Below are 12,349 nucleotides of genomic sequence, written 5' to 3'. Positions count from 1 at the left end.
TGAGATAGCCACTAGCCATGTGTGAGTATTTAAAATGAAATTTTACTTAATTAAATATAATTTAAATTTCAGGTCCTCAAATACTCAGTAACTACTATATTAGATCCTATGGGTATAAACACGGACATCAACACAGAAAACGTTATTGGTTAGTGCTGGTTTAGAATTCTTGTAGTCAGTGTACATATTTTAATTTATTACTTATTACATTACCTATGGACAAGTTGGAAAATGGTGGCAAGTTTTGGGGAAAGTATTTTAAATGTTTATTTGTTCTCTAAATGTTGCTAACTACTCTGCATAGTTTAATTTTTAAAAAGAAGAAAAAATTGCGTTCACCCATTTTTAGAGCATGATTATGTGTGTGGAATTCATATCAATTGTCATGTCCTGGCTGGCAAATTTTCTTAAAGTATTCTGAGGTTATGGCAAAAATTCTGTTAATGCTGCCAAAGCTATTGGCAGAAAGATCCAGTTAATTGAAATCTCTTTACAATGTCATAACATTTGAAATGAACTCATCTGGCTATAAGACAATGGAAGTTACGTTGAATTCATTCTTTATAGCCATTTTATTTGTGAAGACCTTAAATTACCTACATGCCTTCATTAATCTTAACATCCAGAATGAAAGTCCTAACAATGACTGGGTCACCTATAAAGACTGCTCTGGCCTCATACTCCAGGTCCATTTGCAACCTCTCCTGCCTCACTGTAAACAGTTTGAGGGCAGACCAATCCTCCCTGGCTTTTATGGACCCCACTAGAGGTCTGGCGCATGAAATTCGTGCACGGTGGGGGGGGGGGGGTGGTCCCTCAACCAAGCCTGAACCCTCTCCAATACAGGACCACTCAGGGAACATCCCTCTTACAATCTGGACTGCTGGCTCCTAACCACTCGCCTGCCTGCCTGCCTGCCTGCTTGCCCCTAACCACCTCTGCCTGCCAGCCTGATTGCCCTTAACTGCCTCTGCCTGCCTGCCTGATCACCCCCTAACTGCTCCCCTGCCAGCCTGATCACTCCCAACTGCTCTCCCCTGCCGGCCTGATTGCCCCTAACCTCCTCTCCCTCGGCCCCCGCCACCATGGCTTTGTCTGGAAGGATGTCCAGAAGATGTTCGGTCTAAATAGCATATTAACCTTTTATTAGTATAGATGGAACTTTGCATGATGTCCTGCCAGTACATTTTTCTGTGAGTCTTATTTGAACAAATAAATGAACATCTGATCAGGTCTGCCCTGAAAATCATTGTTTTTGGGAACAGGCTAATAGGGTACATGAAATGTAACTGCTTCAGTTCATTTTATTGTGGAGTAATATCTCCTGAACTGCCCACAGGATTGGAATTCCCGTGAGGTTATCAGTCCTTTTGGTAAATCTGTGCTGAATGAAATTAGGGACTAAGAAGCCACAGGCTCTCACAGTGGAAGGCTAAGGTGCTACATATTCTGTTTGAATTGTAGGAATAGTAAATCCAATTTTAAAATTGAGATGAATTAGGGAAAGTACAAAATACCATAATAAAATTAGAGTGGATCCAGAAAATAAATACACTGTTTTTTAGTGTCTGTGTATACAGCCTATATCACTGAAGCACAATAGATGACATTTTCTTGGGTATTTTCTGTTTATTTTATATGAAATGACATTTTCCAGAGAATGAGATTTCTTTAGAAATTAAATAGGTTAATGTATATCTGTTGTGACTCAGCAGGAATAGGTAGGCAGTGTTCCTTCTAAACTCTGGGAGAGAGGCAGTCTGGTGAGACCATTTTCCCTGCTTCTGGTAGATCTTGTTCCTTGTGTAAATGCTTTTCTTAAAAAAAAAAAAAAAAAAAAATTTTTTTTTTTCTTTTCAATTTGTCTCCTTCCCAACACAATGGAGGTTAAATCTGATGAGATTTTTGCCGGATACTCACAGTATCTTTTGTGCCTTATGGCCTTAGGTTATGGGATACCTTAAGGACTTGGGAAAAACGAATTCTTCTATCTGCCCTGTAGTTTTGGTGTTGGTCATGGGATAGTGATAAGATCTCAATTCTTCATTTTTAGGTAACAATCAACAGAGATAGTGGTGAAGATGTGAGCTCTCCTAAACATGGGAAGGAAGACCCTGACAACATGCCCCACATGGGCGGCAATACGTGGGCTGGCGGAACAGGTTGGTGGCACTGGCATCCCCTTGGGTCTGGTTTCCTGAGACTTCACAACCCCACGTAGACAGTGCAGCCCTCCTAGGGAGGCTTGGGGACCAGCGCCTCTTCTGTCTCCCATTAGCCAGTGGGATCGTAGCCTTGCCCTGTGTCCCAACCCAGCATCAAAACATGGAAAAACCCTGCCGTTTGGAGTCCCACAGACTCTGCTACGCTATGACCTGAGGCCATTTGGACCCAGAGCTGCTTCATCAGTAAAGGGGGGGAAATATTAACTGCCTAACAAGGTTGTGGTGAGAATTAAATGAGAATATGATTGTAAAGCACTGAGCTCAGGGCCTGGCATGAAGAATGTATTCATTAAAAGTGTTAATCCCTTTTTTAAAGTTCCCTGCCCTTGGAATCATGCCAGAAATCTATAATAAATCCTTTCTTGACTAACTGACTTGGAAAAGAAATGGTGCTTCTCTTCCATGTCTCAGAAGTAAGTACGAGGATGCAGGATTTTGAGATAAGAGAGTTGGTTGCAGTTTGAACTGATGGCTGGGGTCCGTTCCTTCCTCTTGGCTGCCTGAGGAGAGCATTGTTCCCATGGCTGCTGTCTTCCTCTTTCTTCCCAGACAGCTGGAGCAGACACATCTGCTGGGCCACGGGAATCCAGCCAGACTATGTGCGCACTCTCTGATCTTATCTCGGTCTGAGCAGTGCTGGCAAGGGCTGCGAACTTGGCCTTCCCTTAGGATGGTCTGTGCCTCTTGGCCTTGACAGCCTCAGGAGGAAATGGTTTCTGTGCTGGGACAATGTGCTATCAAGTAGGCCTGTGGACTTGCTGCCTGCTCTGTTTATTCATCAAGCATCAGCTCTAAAGAAAGGATATTTTTAGAAATGCCCTCTGATCTGGAAATTAGTTCAAACCTGCCATATTGAATCCATATGGAATGCACTGCAGAATGAGCTGGCCAGATGTAGGTTTCCCAGCTGCTGGCTGCTCTGAAGTGGAGGCTCTTACTTGTTATTCAATTTGAATCTACTACCTCACATATTTGTCTGGACTAGAGAGCCTGCTTTTGCTTCACACAGTCTTTCTTTTTCAATTTTCAAGGCTCCTTTGCTCCAGATTCTTTTTCTCTCTTTCATTCTTTTCCCTCAGAGTTCTCAAATATTGAACTTACCTCTGACCCAGCAAGTCATTTGATTCCTTTTTTTGTCATCAAAGCCCCTCCCTGGCCCATTTTCTACTTCTCTCTGAACTGACTTAGGATATTCACTGTTAGCTTCAAGATTATGTGAAGTCTAGAACCTCCTGCAAGCTTTTCTTATTTGATTAGTACAAATCAAAGGTTCCTAGAAGTGGAGATTATGAAGAACTCTCCCCTCATGCCCTCTCCACCAGTATGACTTGCCTGAAGGACCATGTGACTCATGCTGACCATCACTCACACCATCTCCAAACAGTTGTGGGTTCTTTCCTCAAAAAATGATGTCACCTCAGCACCTAGGAAGTTTTCAGCTGTGATTCATGATCCACCCATTCCTAAGGAGAACCTCCTGTGCGAAAGGAGTCGGGTCACATAAAAGCTTTTCCTCCTCTGTAGCTCATTGTCATTGTCCAGTAACTGCTCCCCTCCGTCTATAGCTATCCATGCGTGAGAGCCGGAATAACACACATCCAAGAAGGAATTTTCCACCACCAATATCTAAATAAGAAGGAAATAAGATGTGCTAGAACCAAAGGGTAAAATTACTATAATTAATGGGCTGTTCTTATGGTATTTCCCAGAAGGAAATGGCCTACCTGGACTTTGACAAGAAAAGCAGTACATGCTGAGTTCTTGCTTTGACTTACTACACCAATCAAGGCTCCAATGGAGAAAATAAAAATGTGACATAATTTCACCAAAGCCTAAAAGCTTTCAAATTTTCCATTTATGAACTTAGAATTGACCTCATTTATGTGACTGGAAGTTACCTAAATGATAATAATGAGATCAGTCATTTATTATATAGCTCTTACTTTGTGCCAAACACAGTTCTAAGCATTTTAGCCTTATGGCAGTCCCATGAAGTAAATGATATTAGCAACCCCATTTTACAGAAGAAGACACTGAGACACAGAGAAGTAAGGAATGTCCCTCACGGAAACCTCACTAGTACATAGCGAGGATTCAAACTCAGGCAGTCTGGCTTAACTGTACAATACAATCCTATCTAATAAAAGAGAAACATGGTAATTGGTGTACGACCGCTACCCTTCCCATTGGCTAATCAGGGTGATATGCAAATTAACTGCCAGCCAAGATGGCGGCCGGCAGCCAGGCAGCTTGAAACTAACATGAGGCTTGCTTGCTTCAGTGACGGAGGACTCCAATGTTCCCCGCCTGCCGCTGCCGGCCTCTGAGCTGCAACTCTAAGCAACTATGTTACAAATATAGAAGCTAAACAAAACCCCAGAAACCTGCTTTAGTCGCCGGGCTTCAGCCAGCAGGATCGCAACATTGTTTCAAATACAGAAGGTAAACAAAGGCCAGAAACCTGCTTTCAGCAGCGGAGACCTAAGAGCTGGAGCCTCAGAGCTAAAGCTGGCCCAGAATAAAAAATAAAGAAAAAAAGAAAAAAAGGAGCGGTTGGGAGCTTCAGTCACCCGCCAGCCTGAAAACAGCCCTCAGCCCCTCACCCAGACTGTCCAGGCACCCCAGTGGGGACCCCCACCCTGATCCAGGACACCCTTCAGGGCAAACCAGCCGGCCCCCACCTATGCACCAGGCCTCTATATAGTAAAAGGGTAATATGCCTCCCAGCACCGGGATCAGCGTGACAGGGGGCAGCGCCCAAACCCCCTGATTGCCCTGCGGCTCTGTGACAGGGGACGGGGCCACAACCTCCCTATCCACCCTGCTCTGTTCATGACAGGGGAAGGCGCCCCAACCCCCTGATCGGCCCTGCTCTGTGCCTGATAGGGGGGAGCTCCCCAACCCCCTGATTGCCCTGCGGCTCTGTGTGTGACAGGCTGTGGTGCCCCAACCCCCTGATCGGCCCTGCTCTGTGTGTGACAGGGTGCGGCGCCCCAACACCCCCCACCCCCTACGGGCCCTGCTCTGTGTGTGACGGGGTAGAGCCATAACCTCCCCATCGGCCCTGCCCTGAGTGTGACAGGGTGCAGCGCCCCAACCCCCTGATCTGCCCTGCTCTGTGTGTGACAGGGGGCAGTGCCCCAACTCCCCTATCAGCCCTATTCTGTGAGTGACAGGGGGGAGCTCCTCAACCCCCTGATGGGCCCTGCTCTGTGCGTGACAGGGGGCAGCGCCCCAACCCCGATTGGCCGTGCTCTGTGCGTGACGGGGGGTGGCGCCACAACCTCCCCATTGACCCTGCCTTGAGTGTGACAGGGGGCGGTGCCCCCACCCCCAATCAGCCCTACCCTGAGCGTGACTGAGGGTGGCATCGCAACCTCCCAATCCGCCCTGCTCTGTGCATGACAGGGGCGGCGCCCCAACTCCCCAATCAGCCCTGCTCTGAGCCTGACCAGGGGCTGCACCTAGGGATTGGGCCTGCCCTCTGCCACCTGGGAGCAGGCCTAAGCCATCAGGGTGTTATGTCCCAAGGGGTCCCAGACTGCGAGAGGGCACAGGCCTGGCTGAGGGACCCCCTCTTCCCCCCGAGTGCACAAATTTTTGTGCACCAGGCCTCTAGTATTATATAATACTAATATACTGTGTTATATTATGCTGCCCCTCCAATATTGGATTCTCTTCTGATTTCCCACATTATGTGTGAATGAACCAAAGAAACCGATTACTAATATTTTAATAATTATAAAACTAGGGTAATAAACTGGTAGCCCAGAGACCAAATCTTGGTCAATATATGTATTCTTTAGGTTTATGTAGTTTTTAAAAATAATTTGAATTTGAATGTATTTAGACAAAGCAAGTCCTCTAGTTAGCCAAAGTTCTTACCACTTCTTATATTTACCTACCTAGTCTTCTAGGCATTTAATTTATATCTACATGGTAAACAGTCTGGGCAATATTACCTAATGCACACTTACAAGCATGTAAACTGGGTTTGTATTGTAAACTGTTCTAAAGCTGGTAGTGCTTATCTGTTGTGTAGTACTCTAGGCTAGAACTCAAAGTTGGTATAATGATTGGTTTCTAATCTTGGCGAAGCCACTGATATGAAACTGTAAACAAGTCTCTTAACCTCTCTGTGCATCACTTTTATCATTTTCTAAACATATGAAATGGTTTCTATACCCTAGTTGTCTTTCTTATTTTAAGGACAAGTAAGGTAACATGAGGGAAAAAAAGTTGTTCATTTAATTAATATATACTAAGAATTTTTTATATTCAAAGTCACTCTTGTAAGTGCAGATTTACTATGAGATATAAACTATGACAATCCATCGTATAGTTGGTGAAAAAAGGTTAACGAATAGTGAGTACACAGGAGCATTGGTCCTTGTGAGGCAGAGTCATCAGATGGCATGACCTGGAATTTGGACTGGGCCTTGAAATGTGGGTAAGATCTGCCTGGCTGGGGAAATGGAGAAGCATCTGGAGCAGGGGTGGGGCACCCTTTGTTTCTAAAAGAAGGTCATTTGAATACTTAGTTATGAGATGAGTACAGTTAATATGCTTCATGGGACTGCCTGGAATTATGGCCTGACTTGATTGGTGGCCTGGATCAGAGAAACAACCTGAGCTTCCATGGCTTCCTTCTAGGGGGAAGAGACACTGCAGGTCTGGGTGGCAAAGGAGGTCCTTACCGGCTGGACGCAGGCCACACAGTGTACCAGGTCTCTGAGGCCGAAAAGGACGCGGTTCCCGAGGAGGTGAAGAGAGCTGCGAGAGAGATGGGCCAGAAAGCGTTTCGGCAGAGGTGAGTGGGCCCGGTCCCTTCAGGGCAGCGCTGGCCACTGTGTTGAAATGTCATAATGGACCCTGAACCGACCCAGATGTGTGTGGATCTCCACCTCATGCGGCCACTTGAACCACAAACAAATCCACAGCTTCCCCCTTCCTAATGGACACAGCCACGTGAGCATAACTCCCCATTCTTTCTACTCAGGCTCTTAAATGTATTGATTACCTATGACTGTGTAGAAGATGGAACTGAGCACATTAGGAAGTAAAACCAAAGATATTTTTCTTAAGAGAAATTAAAGTTCAAATCACTCCATCCACATCTGTTCTAGGCCACACAGGGATCTTGGGGATGTATGTGGAGCAGGACGATCACACACCCTCACACTCACTCCTGTGAGTGCTGCAGCCACGTGGTAGGAGACTCTGCCCCCTGGCTGTGCAGAGGACAGCTCAGTGGGCTATTGGGAGTTAGGGCAGGAGCTCAGCCAGGATTGGGACATTCCAGGAAGGGAAAGCCAAATGGGCAGAAGCACCCGTGGGGTGAGCATACTGTCCTCTCTGGGTTAAAGGCACCAGCTGGGGGTCAGGGAGTGAAGTTGAACGGGAGGCCCTGTCGGTGGAGGCCTTAAAATCAGGGCTGAAGAACCTGGGCTTTCAGACGATCTGGAACCATCTGGGCCATTTGATCAGAACCATCTAAAAAAATGAGAAGAAGCCTCATGATGCTCTTCAGCTAAAAGTGGAAAATGCCAGAGGAGCGGCGGTGTCTCCCTCAGGACTGAGGGGACCCGTGGTGCCTTGGGAGGTAGATTCAGGTTGCGCCCAATGAAAGGAGCTGGCTGCCGTTCAGAAAAAAGCATGCTCAAGTGTATGTGATCTATGAAGTTCCTCCACGTAGAACATCTGGTATTAGATCACATGCTGTGCTTACACATCCTGCAAGTAAACAGAGCAAAACAATGGGGATAAGCATGCAGGTTCCTCCTGCCACACCCTCAGGAAAGCCTGCAAGCCTTAGGAGCCTCTGTACAGGTGGATAAGGCAAATGTGCTGGCTTTCCTGGTGACCTTGAACAGCCATCTATCCTCACCGCCTGAATTTGCTCTTCTGGAGATAGGTGGCTTCCTCTCCCTGCTTCCCAGGGAGGTGGTGAGGACAGATAACTATGTTAGGAATGCAAGCAGTTTAAACTTACCAAAACAAAAAGTGGAAAAAATACTGTAAGGAAAGGTCTTGTTGGAATTAAGATATTACTGTACATTTCATATAAATGATATCCATTTAGGGAAGGATCCAAACAACTAGATATGCAACATTCTCCCCTCCCCTCCCCAAACGAATGAGCTTCTATTGTTGCCACGCTCAGGACCTCACAAGTAAATATCCAGTCTCCGTTTCTGAATAAGTGCACAGATGGGTTAGATGCTCTGGCACACGAGTAGTTCATGGGGAGGCAGAAAGGCTTTTAGCAAGTGCGTGGGCACAAGTATCCAGCCCCTGTTCCGATTCCTATAATGGGGTTAAAGAACCTGATTCTGTTAGGGCCATTGCCCCACAGGTGAAAGAGGTCAAGGAGCATCTGTGACAAAACACAACTAAATTTAGAGGATGTAAGAGAGAAAGTGGGAAAGGAGTGAGAAAACCATCCACCTTTACACAGTGTTGTGGAGAGTCTCTAAGCCCAGGTGAAAGAGAACAGCATGAAGTGGTTGAGAGACAGGAGGTGGGCAAGGGTATGAGATGGAGAGGAAGAAATAAAAACACATGGGGACCCTGAGAAAGTCAGGGTATAGCAAAATACAGAGGGGAAACACTGTTGCTTTCTACTTTCACACAGTAAATTCTCCCATTTGATGAGTATTCAAGTTAGTGCTGTTAAAGATTTTTCTTTAACTTTTTATTATGGAACTTTCAAACATAAACAAAACTAGAGAGAAACGTACAGGGTGAGGCAAAAGTAGGTTCACATATAATGAACCCCATGGACCAACTTTAAGAAGAAAAGTCTGGCTTTACTCTCAGTGCCCACCCCTGGATTATTTGGAAGCCAATCTAAAGTATCCTGTCTTTTCATCATAAATATTTAAAAGTATATCTCTGAAAGATAAGGACTCTGAAACATACATACATACACACACACACACACACACACACACACAATACTAGTATGTCTACAAAAAAGTAATTCAAATAGTTTTAAAGCTATTTTGCAGCTGTAGGCATATGCAGAATGAGGTCAAGTCCTCATTTATGCTTTTGTCCCTTTTCTCACACTTCTTATCACTCTCCCAGTATATCATCAGTTGTGTGAATAGTTGCCTCTCCACTGACTAAGTTCCTTGAGGGCAGAGTGTTTTGTTCTATAATATATCCTCAGACCTATGCCCAGAACCTGATGCACAGCAAACACTCATATTTGTAGAATGAATAATGTGCACCTTCATACAGGTGATGGTGTCCCCCTTTAATACTTAACTGAGAGTCTGGCTAAAATCAGACAGACAGACAGAGCTATCCATCAGCCTAGAGGCCTACCATATTGCCTAATACAGCTGATGGGTTCTTGACATCATCAACACAGCATTGAGTTAGCACTCACTTGCATCTGGATTTCATCTAGATAGCGGTTCCTATATATCAAAATTTATTAACTCAGGAACAGGAACAGATAACAGAAGTAGAGAAGCATAAGACATGCATGAAGCACAGCATAAATATTAACCAACAAAACATGAATGAAATAGACAGTAAGGTACTTTTACATGTTTAGAAAAGTATTTAGGATGGAAATTGTACCAACTACCATTTGCAAAACTAATCAGGCTTACACAGGGAGGTTAGCTTATGGATCTCAGCTTATGTTTGCTTTTCTCATAATTGATCCAAAATTATAGTATTTAAGTCTGACCTACACGAAAAAGTAAAATGAAAACTTAAATTCCCAGACTCTTACATAACAATAAGTATACCCTGTAAGAATATGCTGTGCCAGCAGAGTGCAGTTAGTCCACATGGATTACTAGGATGGGAAGCAGCTGTGCCCTGCAGTTTTGGTCAGGCGTAAAGTAGCAGAAAGACTTATTTTCAGCTAGTTTTGTGGGCTTGAGAGTATTAGCACTGGGCAGCTTGTCTGATACAGAGCCTAAAATTACCCATTTCCTTTCCCCATTCCTTGCTTCAGTCTTCATCTTTCAGAATTTGTTATCACTTTTGAATACCTTGTAGGTGATCTTTCTGAAAGCTGACAAAGTCTGGGATATGATTCCAGATTTCTTCAGAATTAAAACAGCATGTGGTATGTTGTGGGTGCAACGTGGTTGTGCCAGAGGTAGCCCTATGTGAGCTAATTCCAATCTCTCTACTAAGACCAACTTCCTGGCTCCTTCCTTGGGGTGTGTGTGTGTGTGTGTGTGTGTGTGTGTGTGTGTGTGTGTGTGAATGTGTGCATGAAGTGAGTATGTGTGTGAAATTAGTGTGTGTGTATATGTCTGTAAGTGTATGTGTGAAATGAGTGTGAGTTTGTGTGTGTGTGTGTGTGTGTGTGTGTGTGTGTGTGTGTATTTTCCCCCTGCTAAGGATAAGCTATGGCTACAATTTTTTTTCTAATCTTTCTTCTTTGGGAAAAAGCATATTGGCCTCCTAGGTATGAAGTGGTAGGTAGCATATCCAGTAATATTCATTGTGCCCAGCTTCTCTCCACCTTGATACTTGAAACATAACATCTAATGAAAATGTATAGAGAGGTTTAAGAGATTGCCAAAACTAAACATGAGAAGTGTTGTTAGGAGGTCAAGTCCTATACACATATTTGTTTTTGTTCTTCAGAACAGAGAGTAAATTTAGAAGGGCACCTTGGCATGTCACCTCAGGAAATAAGCATTCAGATATTATTTAACTTTCAGGTATTTCTCTTTTGATAGTGTTTTTTCAAAGTGTTATGTAACAGCTTTTATTGCGTGCCACTGTGTGCCAGGCATTGCGTTAGGTACTGCAGATTCAGAGAAAAAATAAGACATATTTCTCCTCCCAGAGGAATAGAAGAGAATATCAGAGTGTATCACATGCAATAAACATTTTTTATTAAATTTTTGGTTCAGTTAAAAACACACACATATGCATTTGTGTATCCTGTATTTCAGTCTATTAAAGCTTATTTCTTATTGTAGAAAATAAAGTTTGAAAACATCATGACAGATGGAAACAAACATAGCTATTAAAGGCAATAAAATGTATAGGTTCTATAGCAGATATTTGTGGAAGACAGTGAAGGGGTGTGATCAGGTTACTGGAGAGGTCAAGCAAGATTCCTTAGGAGGTGGCCTTCGAGCTGGGTCTTGAAACCTGAGTTGGCGATAACTAACCCAGCTGGGTGTTAGGGCAGGGATTGCAAATCTTCCCTGTGGCAGTCTAGGCCTAACCTTTTGTGATTCTGGTAAGTACTCTATCCTGCGATGGATGGATTCTCCCTTGAGGTTGGCCTGCCAGGAAGGAACAGAGACCATTCATTCTCACTGCAGCCCAAGGTGAGAAAAATATACTTTAGATAACAGCTTCAGCTACACACCTGGGACCCATACCTCCAACTTTGCACACATGTGCACACACTAATGCAATTACATGCAGCAGTTTAGAAGATGGTGCTGTGCTCTAGTGTCAGCACCCGTTACATTTATAGAAACTTCTAGGAATGTGTAATCAAATTAGTGTATTATAAATATGATGCTATAAAAACCTAAGGAAAGCTCTCTCGGTGAATGAACTTCTATGTGTGATTAGTTTAAGATGCTGCATTTTTAATGATTCGGAGTCTTATTTTTATTTTGGTCATTCATTTCAGTTTATCTTGAATACCTATTATACGCTAGGTACCCTGCCAGTCGCTGTACATAGGAAGATGAGAAAGACCCAGCCATTCCCTAAAAGAGCGTAGAGGCTGGTGGGGAGAAAGGGCAGGTAGTAAGTGCTCTGATAGTGATGGTGTGAAGTAACAATGGAAGACAGACCTGGGGAATCAGAACAGCTTCCCAGAGCAGCTGATCATCGATTTGAGTCTTGAGGAGTACGAGTATGTGGGAGTTAGTAGACAGAGAGGCAGGGAAAGGCTCTAATGTGACAAGGACCTGTGTGGGAGCTCCGGGCACAGGCACGTGATGCTCGGGGAACCCCTCATGCATGGCAGGCCACAGCAGAGGCAAATGATGAACAACAGTAAAAAGGAGCACTGTACTGGGAGGGAGGGATTTCAAAGCCACAATATTAAAATACAATTATCCTATTAAAAGTACATTAGCAATTTCAGAAAACTCTTGTATTTCCCATAGCAGCAC

The 12,349-nt window shown here is 44.2% G+C and overlaps 1 protein-coding gene across 1 annotated transcript in view; it reads left to right on the top strand.

The window, feature by feature from the left end:
* VWA8 (von Willebrand factor A domain containing 8) overlaps positions 1-12,349 on the top strand; it is a 403,894-nt gene that overhangs the window by 350,748 nt on the left and 40,797 nt on the right. The window contains exons 38-39 of the mRNA XM_036297783.1: positions 2,054-2,162; positions 6,879-7,035. Of these exons, the coding sequence (XP_036153676.1) occupies positions 2,054-2,162; positions 6,879-7,035 (266 nt within the window). The remainder of the gene's footprint in view (positions 1-2,053; positions 2,163-6,878; positions 7,036-12,349) is intronic.

The sequence above is a fragment of the Myotis myotis genome, unplaced genomic scaffold (genome assembly GCF_014108235.1).
Source record: "Myotis myotis isolate mMyoMyo1 unplaced genomic scaffold, mMyoMyo1.p scaffold_m19_p_3, whole genome shotgun sequence".
Taxonomy (NCBI): Eukaryota; Metazoa; Chordata; class Mammalia; order Chiroptera; family Vespertilionidae; genus Myotis; species Myotis myotis.
This window is presented reverse-complemented; position numbering and strand designations above follow the sequence as displayed.